This window comes from Gracilinanus agilis, chromosome 2, assembly GCF_016433145.1.
Source record: "Gracilinanus agilis isolate LMUSP501 chromosome 2, AgileGrace, whole genome shotgun sequence".
In the NCBI taxonomy this organism is placed as follows: Eukaryota; Metazoa; Chordata; class Mammalia; order Didelphimorphia; family Didelphidae; genus Gracilinanus; species Gracilinanus agilis.
The window spans coordinates 558945424-558971684 of record NC_058131.1 but is presented as its reverse complement, the minus strand read 5'-3'; the positions used below and the strand labels follow the sequence as shown (position 1 = coordinate 558971684).

Sequence of the window (26261 nt, the reverse complement as noted above, 5' to 3'; positions counted from 1 at the left end):
GGTTTATGTGTTTCTTTTGCTTTTTGCTCATTTTCCCAGTCTTTTTTTGCCTGTGGACTGGGAATTCAGAAAGCTGATGATTTTGTCTTCGTCTGCTGCTAGCTTACTTGACTTGGTGCTATGAGGTATTTCATCATGGGGCTAGGTCATCACTGTAGTACAGGCTTGAAAGGGTGAAGTGCTATGGACTTCTAGGTCTCATTGTGGGGTAGTGCCAGGGCCTGGGACTTCAAGAGGTGGGTCTGGGCTGTGGGGTATTCTGGTTGTTAGTATAGCCTGGGTCCCAGGATCCAGAAGTTGGTCTATGCTCAGGCTTGGAACCTGATGCAATAGATGGAAGGATGGTTGGCCAGCACTCCTGTATGCAGTTTTGCTTTCAGTTCCCCCCTCATTACATGAAATTTGACTCTCTCTGCCTACTTTTCAAGTTATGTTCAGCAGGAGAGCCCCCTCACTCTGTCTTGTGGTTGGTTTTTGACTCTTGTTATGATGTACTTTTTAAAGATTGGTTTGGAAGGACTCTCAGCAGTTTTGCTACTACTAAGCCACCATCTTGGCTCCATTCCCCTGACCCTTTTTCTTTAGAGCATGACACTGTTTCAGGCTTTTCACCTAGGACTAGGATCACACTCTCTACCAAATTCCCAATATTTTTGCTTAACAGGATGCCTCTTAAGAGTTAAAATTTTAGACTTGAGTTACCCCTCCTCTCCACCCAAACCCAAAAAGGAGAGGTTCTTCTGGTGACTTAGAAACCAGTGAAAATTCCTTTCAATGCCTGGAATTGGAAATATTCTGTCTTTTGCTGAAGACAAACTAATTTGAACCTCTACAAATTACCTTGTTCACATGAATGAACAAATCTGGTCTCATAGTTTAGGTTGTAATGGTATCTTATGATCAATAAATCTTTCATATAAATATTTAAAGAAAATCTGTTAACTATTTGTCCACAATATCTTGCTTTCTATTTTATTTTATTTTTACCAATTACATATAATAAATTCCCATACAAATTTTCCCAAGTTGTATGATTGAACTTATCTTCCTCCCTTCCTTACCTTCCCTCTCCCTGTGCTGGCAGGTGATTTGATCTGAGTTATAAATGCATTATCATGCAAAACATTTCTATATTGTTTATTTTTATTACATTGATTACATTGGTTTTGTTTGTACAAAACATTTTTAATTTAACATCATCAAAATTATTGATTTTACATCTTGTAATATTCTCTATCTCTTGTTTAATCATAAATTCTTCCCTTCTACATAGGTCTGACAGGTAAACTATTCTACGTTCCCCTAATTTACTCACGCTATCACCCTTTATGTCTAAATCATATATCCATTTTGACCTTATTTTAGTATAGGGCATGAAATATTGACCAAAACCTAATTTTTGATATACTGCTTTCCAATTTTCCCACAGTTTTTGTCAGATAGTGAGTTCTTGTCCCAAAAGCTGGTATCTTTGGGTTTATCAAGCACTAGATTGCTGAGGTCACTTATCCCTAATCTATTCCATTGGTCTGCCCTTCTATTTCTTAGCCAGTACCAGATGGTTTTGATGATCACTGCTTTATAGTACAGTTTAAGATCTGTTTAAGATCTAGGCCACCAACTTTCAAATTTTTTTTATTAGTTCCCTTCATATTCTTGTTCTTTTATTCTTCCAGATGAATTTTGTTATTATTTCTTCTAGTTCTCTAAAATAGTTTTTTGGTAGTTTGATTGGTATGGCACTGAATAAGTAAATTAATGTAAATAGGATTATAATTTTTATTATATTAGCTCAATCTATCCATGAACAATTATTGTTTTTCCAGTAATTTAGAACTAACTTTATTTGTGTGAAAAGTGTTTCTTAATTATGTTCATAAAATTTCCGTATTTGTAAATAAGTTTCCAAGTATTTTATATTGTCTGTTTTGACTTAAAATGGAATTTCTTTTTCAATATCTTGCTTTCTAAAATGGTTTTTGTACACCCAGAGAACCAAGCTTTCTGGATAAGCCTGCTGGATAATAATTTCTGACTTCTTTTGAAAAAATGAATTGACACTTAATTTTGGCATGATGTAGTACCCACACTCAAAAAGTACTATCACTCAGACATTCTACTTTTTCTAGGGATGGTAACATGTTAATCAAATATGCAAATCCTTTTTAGTGTTAATCTTAGATCTCTTTTTTAAACCATATTTGTAATTTTTCTTCAAAATGCTATAAGAAAAGATGACCTAAATAGTAATTATAAGAAGACAAAGCAACAAATAAAAATATGTAGTCATTGGTTTCTAGTTTTGATTTTACTTAAGTAGCCTTATTTTTGATGGCACTCTCTCTGCTTTGTTGATTCACATTCAAAGATTGCCAAATAAGATATGTAATACCACAGGACACAAAACCTTAGAAAACAATAAATAATCCCTCATTTAATAAAAGCAAGTTGTGATAGCAAATTGATTGCTTACTTAAAGCAAAACCATAATAATCTTTACAATTTTTACCCTTAACCATTCTAAATATTACTATATTGTTAAAGAAGAAACACAACTTCAAAATACTCCTTTTTTTGTTTTCCATGATTCAGTTGACTAAAAATACTATTTTAAAACTCAAAGATATCTTAGGCAGTTTTTGAAACAAAATAAGTTGAAGTATTTTTTATTTGCTTAGACTAGACTACTTAGAAAAATGTAAGATGGGTACATTAGTCTATATCACATAAAAAAACTGAACTGTTCTATTTGTTTCTTATAAATGACTTGGTATACTTTTTTTTTTTTACTGAGGTTCTGAATATAAATGTCAAGTACTGCTTTAAAAGCATTTTAAGGTATTATTTTTGAAAAAAATTCTTCCCTTTTGAGTAAAACATGAAACTTGATCCGTGAGTTTTTAGAAAGAAAGTAAAATTTAAAATTGTTATTGTCACTAGGCTGAAAAATGCAATAAAGATTAAGAAAACAACAGGAAATAATAAAACTTCTAAAAGGTAAATGGTCCAGTGTTCTTAGCTGTTGAGTTTTATCAGCAACAGTAATTAATCTTACCTCAGTTTAGTACATAGTACCTCAATGTAAACAAATGTATACTTTGTTTATAAAAATAAACATACAGCATAAAGTATATTTATGCATGTTGGATGGGAAAACCTGCGGATTCATTGTGCCACTAGGGGCCAGCAAAGAGCTCTTTATCGGCTTCTCAGGACTTTTGGCATTCGATATGTTTATTTGAAGTGTTAAGCCCTTTTTCAACTTCTTAGCACAACCCTCTTAACTGAATGGATTGGATAAATAGCGGAATAAAATATTATGAGTTGAAAACTTTTGGAAATGCTGGGGGTGGGGATTAAATTTTTATGGAATATTTGCTTAGATAGCTTCTTGGCAGTTTTCATATTCAAAATATAAATGGCATAATTCTAAAACTGTGCCACTTGGCCGAAATGAAATACAGGAGAACATAACTAATGGAAATCTCTTTAAAATATCTTTATCAAGACGACTTTAATTTTTGTAATGAATAAAATTTATAATTTATCATAAATTTCCCTTTTCATAAGATATTTGGAAGATAAAATCTTTACCTGTTTGAATCAATGATAAATATTTGTTTTTCACTAGTGTTTTGGTACTCATGATTTGTTAAAACTTTGCATTTGAGGATTTAAAAAATATAATGAGTAAATATTTCTCTGTATAAAATAACTTGACTGAGTTCCTAGTAGGCTTACTGTTTGGAAATTCAATCCTTGATTTGATACTCAATTACATAGGACTTCATTCCTACCGACTTCCTGTAATTCTATCCTTTGGGTAAAAATATTAGTGGTTTAACTCCTCTGGAGAATGCTTTGGCAAATAGATTCAAATAGTTAAGTAGTTCACCTAGTGCAGCCAGAGAGAAAAATACTGTTTAAACTTGAAATTCTAGTGGATTGTTGTTCTTGTGTTACTCATTCATGCAAATGGGAGAAGTTATAATTGAAACAAGGTTGGCGGTGTTTGAGGCAGAGGGCTGCAGCTGAGCTCAGCTTAAAAGTCGCTGGAATTCAAGTGCTTTGTAAGTGAAGGCATTTTGACTACTAGCAATTCAAGACTTTTTTCAAGATCCAAGGCTCTCAAATGAGGCTTCTTTATAGGATGATTATTATCTGCTATTTTATTTAGGATAAAAGCTATAATTTAAAAGTTCTTTAAAAAAGACTACAAATAATTTTGTCTTCAAATGTGGTACAGCTGCTTCCAGCCTGTCTTTAGACAGAGATCTTTGTTATGACTTTCACATGCTAACATGTTTAGAAATGAGAATAAATGGCACAAATGTTACAATTGCATGTTGCAGCCAGAAGAAGCAATACTTGCCTGCTTTTGGAAACCTCTGGAGATGAAATGAATAATAATGCTCACATGTCCTTCAAAAGATCAACAGAAATTTCAGCATCTAGCATTATTCACATGAAGCTGACTCCCAGACTACTTCCTCAAACACAAGAAAATATTAAGCCTCAAGAAAGACCAACTGAGCCTTCATCTCAAATTAGCAAAAAGAGTACCTTTCTACAGATTTCACTACAGTCTACAAGGTATAGCAGATATCTAAAGTTTGGCAATGTAACTGGTGAAGCTGCAACATCTACCTGTGTCTTAAAGGAAGGAATTTATAGTGGAGCCACAGAGGATAATAAATTGAGTACTATAAATGATGTCAGCAAGTTAAACATCCCTTCTACCAGTGACAGCCCATGCAGTATTTTAACCAAGGATAATGGATCTTTTAGCAACAGTTGTAGTGATTGTGGATCACATAGACTTACAAGTATTGGTTCACAAAGTAAGAGTTGTACTTTTCCTCCAAGCAATGTTTCTTTCTTCTATGGGAATTTATCCTATAAAGGCACAACCAAGAAAAGTTCAACAAATATTAATATTACCCCATGTAAAGTTATTTCAACAAATAGAAGTATAATTCCTTTTGACCAGGATGGTTTGAAGCAAAGATTAAAGACGATGAATTTGTCAGAGAGAAAGAAACCTAAAATTCCACTAAAACGTTGTTCATCTTTGTTCATTCTTCCCAGGAGCCCTTCTGGTATCTCACCAACTTCTCCAACAAGCTCAGATACTTTGCCAAGGAAAGGATCCTATCAAACTTCACACAAGTTCATTATTTCTCCTAGTGAGCTTGCAGAAATTGAAGATGGTGCTGTTTCTAAAGAATTTCTTTCTACGGCAGTCAGGGGACTTCGGCTATCTAAATCTGTTTGTGCTCCAGGGGAAATTAGACACATTAGACCACTTCATGTGAATGGTTCATTTGAGGAAAACATTTTTACCTCAAATAATAGTTGTAATCAGTCGGTTTGTGAGAAATTATCTGACAGCTGTTCTTGTGTTTCACTGCATTTCAGCCAGCAAAGAGCATCTTTATCAAAGAGTGAAATAGCAAACGGTTGCTCTAAACCAGAAATGTCTGCAGTGAAGTTTAAATTGAATTCTAATCCAAAGTATGTCAAGCTGATCCGTAGTCCATCTGCATGTCTGCCATCTCCCTCAAATGTGGACTGTCAGATAAATATTGATGGAGAATTCGAAAGATTAAATTCACAGAAAAGCAAAGCTCATCACACTTTACAAAGAAGTATTTCATTGGAAGGAACTTATCCAAATCTTTCTTGTTGTTTATCCAGCTTTAAGCACAGTTGTTCCATGGCAAGGCCATCTCAATTACACATTGAATTCACATGTGGAAATGAAGGCAAAGTTAGTAATTTTCCAAAAGAAAGCAAGAGCTATATCAAAAGAGAGTTGTCTAATACTTTGAAACACTGTTCTAAGGTAAGTTTTCTTTGGTTACTGAGGTAAATTTTAAAATGTTGACATTAATATCTATTTGGGATATTTTGTAAGAAAAATTTGCCTAATCTATAATAAAGCAATGTTAGAATTCCAATAGTTTTCATGGTCTTTATGCTTAGCAAGTTTTCCATGATCATTAAGTTTATATTCAAAAGTATATATTTTGAATAACTCCAAATCGTTTTCCAGGCTATTTCACGTTATTTGAAAGAAGAAATATACATATTTGAAAACTTCTTGGCATCTTAATGCCATCTTTTGTGGCTTAAATGAAAGAAGCTTTAAATTATGATTGACACATTTAAATAATCTTATTTCACTGTATTTTTTCTTTGAATAAATCACATAATAATTTCTGTGGTCTCATGCTTAACTCTGCTTTGCGAAACAGAAATATTAGCTTGATGATTTTTTGCTTTATTCATGCAATGCAAAATTATTTAGATGCATAAAATAGTGACAAATATTTCAAGATAGGAAGACCTACTTCTTTACATAGTTGCTGTAATTAGATGACAGAGAAGATAGATTAAATGATAAGTATTGCACTGCATGTTTATAAGAGAGGAATAATAAAATGGTATTTACATTTGCTCATAGCTGAAACCACAGGAATTTTAAGTTTCCACCTTTTTTATTAGCCAGTAGGTAGTTCAACCCCACTTTTATTTTACACTGTACTTCAGTATTTCAACAATATTGCTTTTTAAATTATAATTCTTTGGATCTGGTTTTGAATGGCAGGCATTTTCCATATCTTAGTTGTTTTATTAACAAATTTCTTTTGGTCTTTTGCTTTGTCCTAACTTATTTAATAGCAAAAAAAAATGTTAAAGTCTACTTTGCCTTTCTATACTATTTATTGTGCCTGGAAAATTTTGTATCTTAAAAAAATTTTTGTATGAAGTAATTCTGGATGATCAAATATAAGTTTTCCAAATATAAAATTATTCTAACTGTGGCATGACCATGTGATTCTGAATAACTATGTAGAAAGTGAAAAAGACATTTATTTATTGAACGCTAAAGTAATTACAAAATTTTTTTCTGCTTCCGTTTTGGTATCTTATACTCAGATTACTACCTTTAGTACTATGAATTTTTTTTTATTCTTTCCACAAATTGAAAATTATATTACTAAATGCCTATAGATCACTGTGATCAGAAAGAGAAAAGATACACCTTTTAGACTCTAGAGAATCATTTGTAGACTACTATAATTTAGTTCTATTTCTGTTTGAACACTTTTTTAAAAACTAACTCTTTAGAGACAAAGCAGAAATAAGCAATAATTCAACGAACTTTGTATTGCTTGTGTTTTTTTTTCCCCAAAGGAAAGTAATTAAGGTGGTAAAGTGAGATCAATATGTGAAGTTTCTTAACAACATTACATTTTTATTTTAGCTCATTTTTTTTTATTTCTAGGTGACCTACAGGGGAAAGTTAACTTAGAAGTGTTTTCAGGAAGTACTATCTTAAAATAACTGATTTACTTGTGTTCAGTTTTGGTTTGGGGTTTTTTTGTATAATTTTTTGGATAATTCTTGCATTTTTTTCTGAAATGCATCTCCTGTTGTTGCAAGGATTGTTTGAGAAACCAAAATACAGAAATAATAGTTGACATTACTTGTTTTCATTTAAATAATGAACAAAGAAATCTTTGGTTTAATCTCAATACATTTCCATTTTGTCTTTGGAGTAATATATTTGATTAAAAAATTTTTTTTTACTTTACAACTTTAAAGTTGTAAAATCCACCAGAGCTTTTATATTGTATAATATCTCCTTTTAAATATTAAATAGATTTTTTAAAAAATCAAAAAACTGTAAATAGCATTGTGATAGTTAAGGGTAATTTATCTGAGTCTTTTTGAAGTGGTTGGGCAGAGACTTCTTTTAAGAGTAAATAATAGTCTTCTTATAAATATAATAATAATACTGATTAAAAAGTTTTGCATGTCTTTTGTTTGTCAACAATTATATATTAATCTAAGTATAGTGATATACTCTAATTTATTTAAAAATAAACAGAACCCAAAATATTTCTTATGACTCTAGTTAGTTTGCCTACATATTCTGATATCCTGAGTCTGGGTTCACTTTTAACAAGATGATATTAAAATAGAATATAGTAATGTCAGCTGTATGTACAAGGAACCTATGAAATTAAATCAGTGCTTAAGTGAAAAGTCTATGCATTCTTTTCTTGTGTGCTTAGCTAATAAACTACAAGTCTATGCCAACATAGTATCAAGTTTCTAGCTCTATGTAATCAACAACTTGTTAATGGACTAGTTTTTAAAACTTAGTGGGATATTTAACATGTACTCGTGAACATTTTTTTCTATAGTACTTTTATAATAGAGTTGTATATGTGATAATCAGAAATTTTTCATGAGGATGTTTTCTTTGGCAAATTAATTAAATGTTAACTTAAATATAACCTCAATAGATTTTATATGATTTTATTCAGAAGTCTTTAAAAATTCCACATAGGTAGGACATATTAAAAAAAGGCAGAGAATAGATATTTTAGCCTCATGGACCATGTTTTTCAGTATTTTTCAAAATTGTGCTTTTTTTGGGGTGGGGGTAAAGAAGGGAGGAAAAATAAAGTCCTAAAGTTTCTTCATTTGGTTGACAAAAATTACTCCTCAGTTTTCCAATTTTTTACCCTCTACTTTTTTCCAGAACTTTTTTTCTGCTTTCTCTGTGGAGTGGGGAAGGCCTAGTAGATACTTAAAACTCTACTTTCCATGTTGTTCAAAGGTCTTAACATTTTGCTTCAACTTCATTGACTTTTTCTTATATTTACTAATTTGCACATTTGTAATGGAAAATTTGCTTCCAAATTTCTGTTTTTGTGAATTAAACCAACGTAAAATATGTTTTTTGCCTTTGATACTTAATCCAGTTTATGTGAACTTTTTGTTCTAAAATTTGTACTAAAATTATCCAAAAAACTTTGATTTCATTAATAATAATGACAGTGTTCATATAGTGTTTAGAAAGTGCTTTCCTTATAAACCTCCCCATTTGATTTATTATTACCATTTTAAAAATGAGGAAACTGAGGCTCAGGTAAAATATAATGTTCCAAGTACACAATTTACAAGATGGGAGATCCTGAGTTTAAATCTGGCCTTAGACACTTCCTAGAAATGTCACCCTAAGTAAGTCACTTAACCTCAGTTGTCTAGCCCTTACCACTCTTCAGCTTTGGAACCAATATTTATTAGTAAGACCAAAGGTAAAGGTTTAATAATAAAAAAAGTGGGGGGGAAACACAATTTATAACATGTTGAACACAGTACACATACAATTATAAGGTATAAACTTTGGAATTGAAATATTTAGTCAAGCGGCATGAATTACTATTTATGTGATAATTTGTTTCAAAATCTTTTGTATTTCTCTGTAGATTTAATGTAATACACTTAAAGAATTTAAAATTTATATAAATTTAAAGAAATTTAAAGTATTACAACAATTCAAAATTCTTAGTGGACTTTGCATTAAACATGTGAAGCAGGAGAAAGAAGCAATGATTTACATGCATTTATTACCTTTAAGTTTTGCAAAGCATGCTGTAGGCCTAAGATCATGCCACTGATAAGCATAAGGATTTGTGTTAAAAAACAGTGCTCATGGGGCCGCTGGGTAGCTCAGTGGATTGAGAGCCAGGCCTAGAGACAGGACGTCCTAGGTTCAAATCCGGCCTCAAATACTTCCCAGCTGTGTGACCCTGGGCAAGTCACTTGACCCCCATTGCCTACCCTTACCAATCTTCCACCTATAAGTCAATACACAGAAGTTAAGGGTTTAAAATTAAAAAACAAAACAAAACAGTGCTCTTTCCCCTATACTGAGTCTTCCTTATTCTTTTTATTGTACTTTGTCTTTAAACTTTAGTACTGTCTAAGTATAGCCTTCTGTCTCAACCAAAGTATTGTAATTAGTTTTTCTTGATATAAATAGGCTATATCAGTGATTCCCAAAGGGGGTGGCACTGCCCCCTGGTGGGTGCTGCACAATCCAAGTGGCTGGTGATGGCCACAGGTGCATATATCTTTCCTATTAATTGCTATTAAAATTTTTAAAAAATTTCCAGGGGTCTAAGTAATATTTTTTTTTCTGGAAAGGGGGCGGTAGGTCAAAAAAGTTTGGGAACCACTGGGCTATATGATCTCTGACAATCTATTTGACTCTCCTTTCTTGTTGGTAAGTAAATTTCATTTAATTCCAGCCAATCCTTTTCCAAGATCTGCCATTAATTGATGAGTTAATTAATGCAGTCAAGAGTAAAATATAAATAGCTTTGTTTTCTCACCTTCCCACACCACCCTAATTGAGAACACAAGGAAAAAAGAATACATTACAAATATGAATAATAAATTAAAACAAATTTTTCACATCAAATATATCCAGAAAAATATTTGACTCATTCTGCATTTTGAGTCACTCACCTCAATAGATAGTATGTTTCATTATTACTTCTCTGAAATTGTGATTGGTCACATTCTATCACATTTATGTTTCATAACTTGTTTGTATATTTCCCAGTTTGTAAGTACTCCATAAATTTCCATTCTCTACAGTCTCAGAGTTGTAAATATTTTTCTTCATCCTTCAAGTTTGTTTTACTTAGAATTTGTCCCTTCCTTAATTTTCCCTTACTCAAATTCTCTTTTCCCCTTTTTCTCTTTCCTGTTTCCTATTTCCCTGTTGAGTAAAATGTATTTCTGTACCCAACTATGTGTGTGTTCTTCTTTGCTTTGACTAATCTGGATAAGAATGAGGTTCAAGTTTAAGCCACTCCTCCCATATCCTACTCCTTATATAAACGAATGATAAATCATATGGTGTTTTTTTCCCCCTGGATTTCTACTCCCACAGTTCTTTCTCTAGCTGTGGGTAGCATCCTTTCTCATAAGTCCCTCAGAATTGTCCTGGATTATTGCATTGCTTTTAGTAGCAAAGTCTATTACATTTGATTGTCCCACAGTGTTTTTCAGTTACTGCGTATAATGGTTTCCTGGTTCTGCTTATTTCACTCTGCATCAGTTCATGGAGGTCTTTCCAGTTCTTATGGAAATCCATCAATTCATCATTCCTTTTAGCACATTAGTATTCCATCACCATCATATACAACAATTTGTTTAGCCATTCCCCGATTGAGGGACATCCCCTTATTTTCCAATTTTTTGCCACCACAAAAAGTGTAGCTATAAATATTTTTGTACAAATAGAACCTTTCCCATTTAAAAAAAATTCTTTGGGATCAAAGGACATGCATTCTTTTTAAAGCCCTTTAGTCATAATTCCAAATTGCCTTCCAGAATGGTTGGATCAATTCACAATTCCACCAGCAATGCCATAATAACCACTTCTAATGCTGTGTCTAATTGGACTCCTCCTATGGCCTCTGATGATAGTGTTCCATGAGAACACCTTTAAACATCTTCACATATTTGAATGTAAGTAGTTTATCCTTGTTTAGTAATTTATTATTTATTCATGTTTGTCTTTTAATGTTTCTACTTTAAAAATTCTATGTAGTCCTGGTCTTTTCATCAGGTATGCTTAGAAATCCTCTATTTCACTAAAAATACAGTTTTTCCCCTGTAGAATTATACTCAGGTTTTTTTTCTGAGTAAGTTATTCTTGGCTATAAGCCTAAATATTTTATGCCTTTTGGAATGCTGTATTCTGAGTTCTCTGCTCCTTTATAGCGATGGTTGATAAATCATATGTGATCCCACCTGTGGTTTCTCAATACTTGAATTCTTTCTTTCTGGCTGATTGCATTATTTTTTCTTTGACTTGGAAATTGAATTTTGGCTAAGATGTTATTGGGAGTTTTCATTTTGAGAATTTTTTTAGAGGATGACTTGTGGATTTGTATGCCTTGCCCTCTCGTTCTAAGAGAATTGTGCAGTTTTTTAAATAAGATTTCTTAAGATGTCTAGCTTCTTTTTTTGGCATTGGCATTCAGATAGTTAAGTGATTTTTAATTTTTCTCCATAATCTGTTTTTCAGGTCAGTTGTCTTTGCTCTGAGATACCTTACATTTTTAAATTTTTTTCAGCCTTTTGATTTTAGTATTTCTTATTGTCTTATTGAGTTAATTGGCTTCTATTTGGCCCATTCTCATTTTCAGAGAGTTTGTTGTGTAAGATTTTATACCTCTTATACAGAGCTGTTAATTCTCTTACCAATTCTTTCTTCTTTCCACAGCTTCCATTTATTCTCCAGGTTTTTCCTCCATTACTTTCATTTCATTTTTAAAAATTAATTCTTTTTTCTAAAACTTTTGCTTCATTTTCTAGGAATACTAGCTAAATTTTTGCACAGGCTATATTTTCCTTTGAAGCTTTGTTTGGGGACATTTTGGAATGGTTCTCTTTTGGGTTTGGATCTTGGTCTTTTTGCCACCATAATAACTCTTTATGATAGAGTTCTTTTTCTGTTTACTCCTTCTTCCAACCTATCTCCCAAATTTGGACTTGATGCTACGGCTAAGTTCTATGTATTTCTGAAGGGAAGATCTGGGCTGGTCTTTTTGCTGCTTTCTTGGAGTCCTGAGCATTAAGTTATTCCCAGATCTTAGGAACAGGCTAGGGACCTACAAGCCTACATTACTCCCAGAATGATATGATTCAGGGCAAAATCTTATTGCTATACCATGATCTGAATTCTTCAAGTTCATATTCTGCATTTGGGACTGAGCAAGAATAGACTGCTATTGGATTTAGCTCCTACCATCCAGCTAGACAAATATTGTTTCAAAGGGGCAGCATTGTAGACTCCCAAGTTCTTGCTACTGAACTGAAGTTCCTTCTTTCTTAGTATACTGCCAGGACTTCCCTAACTGGGAATTCCACTCCATTGTTAATGCTGTGTCTGTCACCTGGAACTAGGTAGTGTGTGACAAAGGTGCCATTTTTCTCCTGTCCTCATAGCAGTACCTTAGGATGGGCCTGGATGATGGGCTTATGGCTCAGACCTCATCTAGCTCTGGGGTAGAGTCTTTCCTAAGCACTAAAGTGTTGGGCATGTTTCTAGCTCAACATTGTCCCCATCCCCATTGTCTTTAGATTTTCCTGTATCTTATCCTCTGTCAATCTGGGTTAGAGAAATGATTCAGGAGAGGGAAGGAATAAGCATTTATATTTTACTGTAATAATTAGAATTAAATTATGAGACTGTTAGTACCTTTATTACATCAAAGTAGTGATAATAAAGAGGGGAAAATGTAGGAAAGAGGTAAAGAATTGATTAGCTTACTACCCTTTATGCCAACCCATGCCTGAATAAAAATCCTTTTTACAAAGTTATCTCAGAATGTTAGCAAACTTCTAGTTAAGGGAGAACCTGTTATCTACTGAAGTAGCCTGTTCCACTTCTGAGCACTCAGGCTTTAAATAAGGTCTGTTGTTAGTCTGAGACTAGTGAAGTTGTATTTTCCCTCAGGGAGGAATTCTCATGTGACAAGGTTAAGCCAAGTAAACTAGGGTTCATTAAATCTTTCTAGGTTACAAGTTTGGGGGCTTCTAGATTCCATGTCAACAGCCTCATTCTATTTTTTCTTTTCCCATCTTCCCATTGCATTTTCCTTCTTCATGCCTTAATTTTATCTAATTTTTTTATATCATCCCATCATGTTCAACTCACATCCTCACCCATTATCTATGTCTTTTGATTCTCTTTACTGTTTTGCCATTTTATGATTCTCTTGAGTTTTGTATTTGAAAACCAAATTTTCCATTCAGTTCTGGCTTTTTCATCAGGAATGTTTGAAAGTTCTCTATTTCATTGAATACCCATTTTTCTCCTAAAGGATTATGTTCAGTTTTGCTTGGGAAGTGATTCTTGGTTGAGGTCTTAGCTTCTTTGCCCCTTGGAAGATCATATACAAGACCCTTCTGTCCTTTAATGTAGAAGCTATTAAGTCTTGTGCTATCCTAATTCTGGCTCTTTGATATTTGAATTGTTTCTTTTTTTAAAACCCTTAACTTCTGTGTATTGGCTCCTTAATAGAAGAGTGGTAAGGGTGGGCAATGGGGGTCACGTGACCTGCCCAGGGTCACACAGCTGGGAAGTGGCTGAGGCCAGATTTGAACCTGAGACCTCCTGTCTCTAGGCCTAACTTTCAATCCACTGAGCTACCCAGCTGACTCCTGGATATTTTTTCCTTGACCTGGGAGTTTGGGAATTTGATTATGATATTCCTGGAAGTTATCCTTTTTGGAGTCTCTTTTCAGGAGGTGTTTGGTGGATTCTTTCAATTTCCTTTTTGTCCTCTAGTTCTAGAATATCAGGGTAATTTTCCTGGATGATTTCTTGAAAGATGATGTCTATGCTCTTTTTCTGATTATGTAATCTCCTTCTGAGAAGTTGCCTGACCCTTCTTCTGTGGCTGGAAATTTCCAGACACTTTGGCTGCTGCTTCAGCTACACCCAAAGGCTATTTCCTTGTTGGGGTTTGCCCTTGCTCATTGTGTTCTGTCTCCACTGTGGTGCACCAGATCCCTTGTGCTGGCCTTTTCAGTTGTTTTGGGCTGAAAAATTAATTCACATTGTCTTTTTGCAGGTTATGTTGCCCTAGAATACATTTTGAGGTATTATATCACTGCTTTTTGGAGGGTAATTTAGTAGAAATCAGATGAATCCCTGCATCTACTCTGCCATTTTGGCTCTGCCTCTCTGCATCTGCTCATCATTTCTTAAACCACAATAGTATTTCATCATTATTATAGATCACAACTTTTTCAGTCTTTCCCCAATTGATGGTCATCCCCTTCATTTCCAATTCTTTGCCACCACAAAAAGAACTGCAATAAATATTTTGTATGTATAAGTTCTTTTTTCTTTGGGTTGTTTGTGATGTAGACCTAATAATGGTATTACTATATCAAAGGGTATATGCAGTTTTGTAGCCCTTTGGGTGTAGTTCCAAATTGTTTCCAGAAGAGTTATTAGATTAGTTCACACGTTAAACCAACAATTTGTATGTCCCAGTTTGTCCACATCCTCTCCAACATTTGTCATTTTTCTTTTCTGCTATGTTAGCGAATCTGATAGGTGTTAGGTGATATCTTAGAATTGTTTTAATTTGCATTTTCTCTACAATTTACATTTTTTTCTAATCAGTAGTGATTGGGCATTTTTATGTGATTATTGATAACTTTTATTTCTTCTGAAAACTGCCCATTTATATCTTTTGACCATTTATCAACTGGGGATTGGCTATTTCTAGAAATTTGGTCCATTTCCTTATATAGTTGAGAATAAGGTCTTTCTCAGGGAAACTTGCTGTAAAATATTTTTTCCTAGTTTCTGGTTTTCCTTCTAATTTTTACTATATTCATTTTGTTTGCACAAAAGCTTTTTGATTTCATGTAATTAAAAGTATATATTTTACTTCTCATAATTCCTTCCATCTCTTGCTTGGTTATAAACTACTCCCTTAATCTTAAATCTATTAAGTACATTTTTCTAATTTACTTATTTTTTACCCTTTATTTGACATCTTTTTGAAATAATTTATTTCATAACTTTTAATAGTGCCATAGTAGCTCATCACATTCATATGCCACAATTTTATCAAACCATTCTTCATTTATTAGACATCCCTTTAGATTCCAGTTATTTTTGTCATTAGAAAAAGAGCTGCTATGAGTATTTTTTGGACATAAAGGACATTTTCTTCTTTCCTTATCTATTTGGGGTTAGGTCTAATGGTAGTGTACATGACAATTTAAAAGTATAAATCCTGTTGCTTTCCAGAATGGTTTTATGTATACATTCATAGATCCACCATCACCGCATCAATGTACCTATTTTCCCACAACCACTTCAACATTTATTATTATTGCTATTTTTCATCTTTTCCACTTCAGTCAGTCAGTGTGAGGTAGAATCCAAGAACTGCTTTAGTTTGCATTTTTTAAACTGGTAATGACATAAAGTTTTTTTCTTATGATTGCTGATAAACCTGAGTTTCTTCTCTTCAGAACTATCTGTTTTTGTTCTTAGATCATTTATCAATTAGGGAATAGCTCTTTTTCTTATTAGTTCGAATCAATTCCTTATATGTGCTGGAAATGAGACATTTATCAGATAACCTTAATGCAAACATTTTTCCAATTAATTGTTTACTTTTTAACTTTAGCTATAATGGATTTGTTTATATAAGAGCATTTTAATTTTATGTAACCAAAATTATATTTTGTCTTCTTGTGATTCTCTGTATTCCTTATTTTGTCATACACTTTTCTCCTTTTCCTAGATCTGATAGGTAATTCTTCACCCCCTCTACCTACCCTACCTGCTATGTTTCTCTAATTTGTTTATAATTATCTTTTTATATCTAGATCTGTACCCACTAGGAGTTTATCTTTGTTATAAGACATGAGTTGTTAGTCTAGTCAACTTCCCATACTGCTGTTCAATTTCCCCAGGAGTTTTTATCAAATACTGAGTTCTTTTCCCAGTAATTAGAGTCTTTATGTTTATTGAATACTGGAATGCTAGATAAATTTGCTTCTGCATATTGTATACTTAATTTGTTCCACTGATCAATTTCTTTATTTTTTGAATAGTATTAAATTGCTTTAATAATTACTGCTTTGTAGTATAAATTTGAGATCTGGCACTATTAAACTCCCTTCATTGCCATTTATTTTTATTATTTCCCTTGGAATTTTTTACCTTTTTTCCTTCTTATGAACTTTGTTATTATTTTTCTTTTTCTGTAAGATTCTTTTGGTAGTTTGGTCTGGCATTGAATGAGTAAGTTCATGTAAGTAATTTATTATTTTTCTTATATCAGATGGGGTACCTTTGAGCAATTGATTTTTTTCCATTCATTTAGGTCTATATTTCTCTGAACAATTTCTTTTGTTTCATCTGCCTAGTTCTGGTGCATATCTTGGATCGTATACTCCCAGATATTTTATATATTCTACATTAATTTTAAGTGAAATTTTTCTTTCTAAATTTTCTTTCAAGATTTTATTCATAAAATAGATGTGCTTATTTTGTGGATTTATTTTATATCTTACAAGTTTGCTACATTATTTCAATTTTATTTTTAATTAACACTTAGAGTTATTTAAGTATACTATCAAAAGGATAATTTTTTTCTCCTTTGACTATGATTATTTCATCAGTTTATTTTTCTTATCTTAATGCTCTAGCCTACTTTTCTCTACTAGTTCAAGTAGAAGTGGTAGCAATAGATACCCTTTTTTAAGTCCCCAAATTCATTAGAAAGGATTCTAGTTTATCTCAGTTACAAATAACTTTTGTTCTTGTTTTTAAAAATATGCCATTTATCTTTTATGTAAAGATCCATTTGTTTCAATTGGGGAATGGCTTGATTTTTTATACAATTGCTTTAATTCCTTGTATATTTGAGTAATTAGACCCCTGTCAGAGTGCCAATCTTTGGACAGTGTTGGTCACAGGGTCACAAAGAATTGGATGTAACTGAATAACTGAAAACTAGTAATGGTAATGCTTAAAAAATTAGGAAGAAAAAAAGAATCACTGACTATATACAAAAGAAAGCAGAAGCAAGGAAGTAGATACAAAGAGGCAGAACAATGTTGGAATTACCTTATGACATCTGAAATAAAGTTAAAAAAACAAGTTGGACATAATAAATTCAATTTAATATACAGTGCTGTTTTTATGTTCTTTCATAATAAAAAGAAAAAAATATAAATACTATTTCTGAAATTTATGTTCTGCTTCTGAGGTTATCAACTCAAAATTGAAATATCCAGCCTCCTGTAGGTATCATTAACTAAGTCAAAAATAGTATTAGCCTGCTTACTTACTAAATTATGCTTTCCCTATGAAAATTAATCTTCTAATAACATATTATTGAATACTCTCTTTAAACATGATACATAATATAGAACAAGATCTGGAAAAAATACAAACATGATGCAAATTAGGTATCTCTCACCTCTTCATTTAGATGGCATCTCTTCCATTTTATCTGAATGCCTGATTGTAAACTGTACTTTGCCAAAATCAGAAAGGTGAAGCAGGTCTAAATAAGGAGTCTGAGGTTATGTTATTCATATATCCTAATGGCTAATTCTAGTCCCTTTCCATAAAATTTAGAGCTGGAAGACACTAGAGATTATCCAGTCTTACCTTTCCGATTTATAGATGAAAAACTCTGATTCAGGCATTGGTTGTCTGTTACCAAATTTACTCTCTTTTTCATTCCAGTCCACTGACTTCTCCATGACCTTTGGAGACTTATTTTGGAAGAAGGAACATATTCACCAACCAGAATATTAAAAGTAATCAAGAAGAAACTCAAAAACAAATAAAGTACTTTATCCTACTTCCTTTAAAAAAAATATTAGTTGTACTCCCTCCTATCCCTAACCCTCAAAACAGAGTTGTTATATATCGCTTGCCATCAAAGTATAGAAACAAGGTATAATTGTCCTGGACTGGCCTCCAGGGTCCTGGCTATGAGACCTAAGTAGGTAGTTTGGAAAGAGTCCATAAATTGCTGGAAATGAGTAGAAATAGGAAGGTTGGTAAAAAAAAAAATTTTTTTACCTAATTAACAACAAATAAAGTCGCTTAATTGAAAAGGGAAGAGCCAAAGCTAGAGATCTACAGAATAGGCAAATTTCAGGTTTCCAGAGATAAGCAGATGGAATGTAGAGTGAATTTAGGAGAAAGCATGTAAAATTATCACATTTATCATCAAAAAATTCTTTTTGTAAATTTTATACATATATATACATATATATACATATATACCTTTACCTTCTGTTCTAGAATCAATACTATGTATAGGTTCCAAGGCAGAAGAGTGGTAAAGATTAGGCAATGGAAATGGGGGAGGGGAAGAGTTATTTACTTGCCCAGGGTCACAGAACTAGGAGGTCAGATTTAAACCCAGGACCTCTCATCTTTAAGACTGTCTCTCAATCCACCAAGCCACTTAGCTGTTTCCCAGATTCTTTCTTAACAAGTGTTTGAGTATAACTTCTAGGGCATTGATGGCAAACCTATGGCATGGGTACCAAAGATGGTATGTAGAGCACTCTCTGTGGACACATGGTCACCCTCCTTCCCCCAGTTTGTTACTAGAAAGGCAGAGGGACTCAGGCAGAGCTGATCCCTTTCCCCTAAAATAATAAATAAGATAGAAGGACTACTTCTGGGTGAGTTTGGACAACTGCCAGACTATAAATAAACACAAAAAGGAACATACCCACTCCCACAAGGAAAGGACTGAATTTGGGAATAGGTAGTGATGAAAACACTGAACTGGCTGAATGGCAGTTGGTAGTTAACTGCCCTCTAACTAACCAGGGATATCCAATATACTTTACTGTGGGATATTTTGGTTGTAGAGGAGGAATAACAAGAAGTGTAAGAAAACAAGTTTTAATGATATTAAGGTAAAGAGAAATGGGTGAGTTTTATCTATCAGGAAAATCAATCAACTGTCATTAGAATGTAGGAGTTAGTCTGGTTTCCCTCTCACACTAACACTAACAAGCAGGCACCCTGACTGGGATTGGAGGGACTGCAAAGGGCTTTCTCACGGCACTGGTCCAAGCTGATCCCTTGATGAATAAGGTCACAGGAACAAAATCCTTGGTCAACCAGTAGATCCAGTGGGCTAGGGAGAAAGACTATCTGCAGTTTGTCCACCAAATTGCAGAGGTTTAACCCTCTCTCAACCTAGGCTCTTGTTTGCTGGTCACTCCCAACTTATCCAAAAGGTTCACAGGTTGTAGAAATTCAGCATGCAGGATAACAGCTGTACTCACTCCTCCTTCCAACCCTGTCAGCTTCCACTCTCTCCAACTTCTCTCTCCTGCATTCTATATAGAATGTCCATGGCTGCCAGTCAAGGTTTTTCCTTTAGCTGTCTATGTATATATGTATATCTATCTTAACTTTCTTATTGCTATTTTATAATCTGTCTTATAAATTATCTGTAATAACAATTCCCCCTTTGCACAAAATCAAAATAGTATTTCACACAATATTTTGGTTTTTGAGTACTAAAAACTAAACTAATATTCTAACCCCAAATAACAAACAAACTACACTAACTCTATCCTATCTAACACTACCTTACTCTACCCTACTCTAGGGATTTTAACAAGGAAAGGTAAAGGGAAAAATACAACGACCAATTACATAATTCAAAGTACTAAGTGACAAGTAACAAAGCAAAATTTTCAACAAAATGAACAACAAACTTGAAATGTCAACACAAAATTCAAGCAAAACATTAAACACAACTCATACTAATACAGAAAAATTCTACCAATTAATAAATGCAAAAAAAAAATTTGGAAAATACATATTTAACAACATTGCATAAGTTTTACAACAAAATACAAAACATTAAACTCACTTATGCAAATTACATTTAAATATTTGCAACTCAATTAATATCAAATTAATCATTCACAGAATTTACATATATACATATGATACATACATACAATATATACACAATATATACTTGTATGACATATATGTATGTGTATGCATAACACATACATATCAAATATACATATCTACACCCTTTACATATATATAATACTTAACACTATAATACAATTTACAATATATATACACTATTTATACTTATTTACACATCTATTTACATGATTTTGTGATATGAGATCTGTAGTATATATGTACTTCATGTAATGTAATTTTTGTTATGTTTATTGTATTTGCACTGTAATGTACATTAATACCTTATCTTTTTCTCTAATCTAATCTATATACTATTCCCTATCTCACTAAACTATCCTAAACTATCCCAATGTTATTAGTATATTAGTCTAAATAAATACTACCCAAATGACTATTTTTTGTTAGTAACTAACTATCCTTTGTTAGTACTTACTTATCCTATAGCTAATTCTAATTTTTTTAGTATTTACATATTGCTCTATTCCATAAGGAAGACAATGTATCCTAACTTGTTTGTGTTTTTATGTATCTGTTTTGTTACGTTGTTATTTTGTTATGTTGTGTTGCAATATGTTACTGTTGGATGTATGATACCTACCAAAACTTCAGATTTCCTTTCTTCTTATGATTTTCCTCAAAGAAATCTTCTCTTCTCTCCATTTCTCCACTGAAGTTCTTGATAGTTATATGTAATGTTGGATGTATATGAGTATGTAGTGATACTATTTATATTACCCAAATTCCTTCTGAACCATTTAGTCCAGTGATGGGCAAACTAAGGCTCATGGGCCAGATGCGGCCCCCTGAAATGTTCTATCCAGCCGCATGACATTATTCCTAATCTGATGAATACAATGAGTAGGATACAATACAATGAAATTTCGAAAGAGTTGCCTATAGAAACAGATGGACAGATGAGCATTTCCTTTCCTTTCCTTTGGCCCCCTCTTTAAAAGTTTTCCCATCACTGATTTAATCCATTAAGTTCATGATTAATCCTCTTCTTTGGAAATTCTTTTTTAAAACAAAGTCTTAATTGGTTCAGTTTTTAAGTTCATCATTCTTAGTACAATGTCCAGAAATTTATGGACATTTCTGAATCCTGAATCCTCTTCATCCATGTCCTCTTCTGCTGGAATGGTCCTCTCCTTGCTGAACTTTCTGACTACAAACTCTAATTGACTGAAGATCTCAATTTTATAATTTCTTCTTCTTCTTTTTCATTATTAACAATTTCCAGATTTTCATTATCTATACCATGTGCTAATTTAATATGGGAATGATACCACGAATCTCTACCTAATACCTTTACTGAAGATGGTAAAACTAATACAATTGTATAAGGCCCTACCCAACTCTGCTCTGTTGCCAATGTTCTGGTTTCCCTATTCATACACTCCACCTGACCTGAACTTTGTGGATGATGAGGAACATGCTATTTAGGTGCCATTCCTAGATTTATTAACTCTTCTAAGGATATCTTGAGTGAAATGAGATCCCTTATCTGAATCTATGGTTAGAGATACACAGAACCTAGGAACAATTTCCTTGAGCAACACTTTCACCACAAAGCTTGCCATGTTGGTATTTGATGGAAAAGCTTCAGGCCATTTAGTTAGTCTATCAAGAATTACAAGACAAATCTTGTATCTTCCAGCTTTAGGCATGCTGATATAATCAATTTGCAAACTCTCAAATGGACAACATGCTAAAGGTCTACCACCCAAACCTTTCTTTCTGAATGCACTTTGATTAAACTTTTGGCAGACTAAACAACTATTACAACTCTTATTTGCAACAGTACTTATTCCTGGCACAACCCATTGCTTCTTGATGGAATCTACAATAGTTTGTGTACCAAAAATGACCTTTTGTGTGGATAGCTTGAAACAAATAGGTATATAAATCTTTTGGTAACAATGGTCTTCCTGTATCAGTAATCCATATCCTATGTTCTTTCCTTGCTCCAAATTTATCCTTCCATTTCTTGATTTCTGAGTCTATATATGCTTTTTTCTAGATCATCAGATTCAATTGCTGTTAAGTTCATTACATAAATTGGAGCATTTTGGGCAGCGAACTTTGCAGTGATATCAGCTCTGTGATTACCTTTAGAGACTAAATCTCTACCAGAAGTATGGCTTCTGCAATGGATTACCACTAGCTGTTTAGGCTTTTGTATTACTTCTAACAACTCAGTTATTATTCTTACATGCTCTATTGGTTTTCCTGATGCAGTAATAAAACCTTGTTTCCAGACCTTTACTGTTACATGGCAAACAGAGAATGCATATTGAGAATTTGTGTATATATTTGCACTTTTACCTTCAGCTAGAAGACAGGCTTGCTTCAGTGCCACTAATTCTGCACCCTGTGCACTAAGATTACTAGGTAATGAGCCATACCATAGTGTCTTAAATTCTGTGACAACTGCAGCTCCAGTACATCTGATTCCATTACACAAATATTATGAATCATCTGTGAATAATACTAAGTCAGGATTTTCAATTGGAGTGTCTTTTAAATCCATCCTAGGCATATCTGCTAGATCTACTACTTCAACACATTCATGCAATGGTTCACTGTTCTTTGGCAAATCAGGAAGAAGTATAGCTGGATTTAGTACACTATACCTCTTTAACTGGATATTCTCACTACCCAGGAGAATAATTTCATACTTAGCAATTCGCTGGTCTGAATAAGCTTGAGTATGAAATTTCCTCATTAGTGCCTCTATTTGATGTGAACAATAGAGTGTTAAAGGACATCCCAAAATTAGATCAGCTGACTTCTGGACTAACACAGCTACTGCTGCTACCCCCCTTAGACAGGTTACTGTACCCACAGCTATTGGATCAAGTTGAAAACTATAGTATCGAATTGGATGATAACTTTGTCCTAAAGTCTGTGTAAGTATACCAGAAGCTATACCTTTGGTCTCATTAAGAAACAGCTGAAATGGTTTCTCATTCCCAACACAGGGGCAGGTAAAATGGCTTCTTTAAGCTTATTTAAGGCTATATGATGTTCAGGCTTTAGTTTCAGAGGTTCTGGTTCTGTATTCCTGGTTAGATCTGCCAAACACTTAGTGATCTCACTGTATCCAGGAATCCACTGCCACCAGAAACCAGTAGTTCCAAGAATAGCTCTGAGTTGCTTCTTGGTTTTAGGTGCACTCAGTTTCTGGATGTCAGCTATTCTCTTTTGCGTGATACTTCTGGAACCCTTTGACAAACACAAATCCAAGATATTGCACACATGGCAAAACCCACTGTAATTTAGCCTTGTATATTTTATGCCCTTGCTTGTATAATTCAATCAAAAGAATCTTGCTGTCTCTAAGACACACCTTTGCATTTGGGGATGCTAAAAGAATGTCATCCACAAAATACACCAATTTACTCTCCTTAAACTTGATTGTTTTTAGATCTCGATTTAGAATAAGAGAATTGGCTAGGTGATTCAGTGAAACCTTGGGGCAGATGAGTCCACATCCAATGGGTTTTTTCCCAAGTGAAAGCAAAAATTTTTTGAGAATCCTTGTGGATTGGTATAGAGAAAATCACAGAGCATAAATCTATCCTGACTTGGAATGGAAGAAATTATAGCAGTTGGACTTGGTACAACTGGATGTGTTTTAATGTCATAGTCATTCACTACTCTCAGATCTTGAATAAATTGGTAGACAGGTTGGCCATTTTCATCTAATTTTGGCTTCTTTATGGACAAAATTGGTATATTAAACTCAGAAAAGCAAGGTATAATTGTCCCTTGTTGGATTAGGGATTCAGTGATTGGTCTTATACCTTCTATTACTTTCTTAGTCAAGGGATATTGAAGCACACAAGGAAATGGTCCTTCCTTTGACCTCACCCTGACTGGAGTAGCTTATTTCAATAATCTCACATCTGTGGATGATCTTGACCACAACTCCTTAGGTATATCCTTGGGTATTGGATAGATAGTACCTAAGTCATCCTCTGTATTGTTGGAATCTAAGAATAGCAATGGAAAGGCCTTCAAAGATTCTTCTGGGAGATGTAAAGATACATCACCAGTATCAGTACATTGGATAGTTGCTCTCAATTTACATAGAAAATCTCAGGCTAAAAGGTTCATTAGGCATTCAGGCATACAGAGAAATACGTGTTCCACAGATAAAGGTCCAAGAGTTATCGTTTTTGGTTATAATTTGGCTACTGAGGTTTGCCTGAGCACCAACAACTTCCATTGTACCAACAGCTCTACAATTCTCAGGAGAACTTTGCAAAACTGATTTACTCACTCCTGTATCAACCAGAAGTTCATAGATCTGGTTTCCAATAGTTACAGACACATGTGGTTCTGTGCTATTGAGAGGTTAGAAAGTTTCCAACACCGGGGCTAAAACAGTAACATCAGAACAAATCTGAGCTATTTCCTATCCATCCAAGTTAATATCGTCTTGAATTACAGAATTTTCCCAGGATTTTGTACCTTTAACACTCTCATTGGTCCTTTTCACCTCAATTTTGGTATCATTGTCCTTATTTATATCAAATTATACTTATTCGAATCACAATTTCCATTATTCTCCACAATTATACAATCACTAGAATTTCCAACACTGTGTACAACAGAATTCTTCTTTTTGTCACAATTATTTACAACACTAATTAAATTATTATCAACACCAAGCAAATTATTATCAATCCTAGTTAAATTAGTATCAACAGTAGTCAAATTACTACTAACACCACTTAATTTAGCATTAACACTGAATAAATTATCACCTTTGTTAATTAAATTAATATTAACACCAATCAAATTATTATTAACACTAATTACACTATTACCATTATTCATAATACCATTATCATTTTCTTTAATACACACAATTTCTTCAATATTTAATTTATTCCCATCGACTTGATTTAAAATTTTTGAACTTTGAGTACACCTTCATAATGAAGTTGTCCCTCTATTCTGATTAACATGATTTGTATTCCCTCCAACAACCTTGCTGAACTTAGATCTCTTACCAGTTCTTATGTAATCTTGCATTACACTCATGCGAGAGGCTTGCAATCTTTGGCAGCATGCATTCTAGCATATAAAATTATTTTGTTGACAAAAACCATAATTGCTATTATTATTGCCATTCTAATTATTTCTCCTGTTGTTGTTATTATTGTAACCATAATTTCTATTATTCCTTTGCCTGTCAAACTGATCCTTAAACCTACATTACCGTACAAAGTGACCAATACGATTGCAAAGGATACATCTTTTAGGCCCTTGGTATCTGTTGTTGCTACCATTATTGCTGTTTCTATAGGTGCTATTCTTTCTATCTGATGGTTGTATAGCCCTTAGTGCTACTACAACTTTAATTTCACCAATCTCCTTTTCTTTTTTTTTTAAAAAAAAATTTTTAAACCCTTAACTTCTGTGTATTGACTTATAGGTGGAAGATTGGTAAGGGTAGGCAATGGGGGTCAAGTGACTTGCCCAGGGTCACACAGCTGGGAAGTGTCTGAGGCCTGGCTCTCAATCCACTGAGCTACCCAGCTGCCCCATCTCCTTTTCTTTTGCTTTGTTGTTTGCCTCTTTCAATTGCTTATGCAGACTTTCAATTAACACATCTTTCTCATCAGAGGATCTATCCTTCTCTTGGGCATATACATAAGTTGCCTTTTGCTTACATTGGTTTAATGAAAGCAACTTCCAATGTAGGCAATAATCCAAGAAACATTTCCCAATATTAGGGACCAAATTTTGCACAAAAATTCTCTTAATGTGTTCAATTGTGCTTTCTCCCTGAGTGTTGAGACCTAAGTGTGTCTCTGAGGCCTCAATCACTCAGTCAAGGAATGAAGCTGGTGTTTCCTGAGCAGTCTGCCTAGTCTTTTCAAACTTTGTCCATGCA

General features: G+C 33.4%; 1 protein-coding gene across 1 annotated transcript in view; it reads left to right on the top strand.

Moving 5' to 3' along the window:
* Nucleotides 1–4321: 4321 nt before the first annotated feature.
* The window catches only part of NEDD4 (NEDD4 E3 ubiquitin protein ligase), a 99479-nt gene continuing 77539 nt past the window's right edge, over nt 4322–26261 (top strand). The window contains 1 exon segment of the mRNA XM_044660105.1: nt 4322–5845. Within this exon segment, the coding sequence (XP_044516040.1) occupies nt 4322–5845 (1524 nt within the window).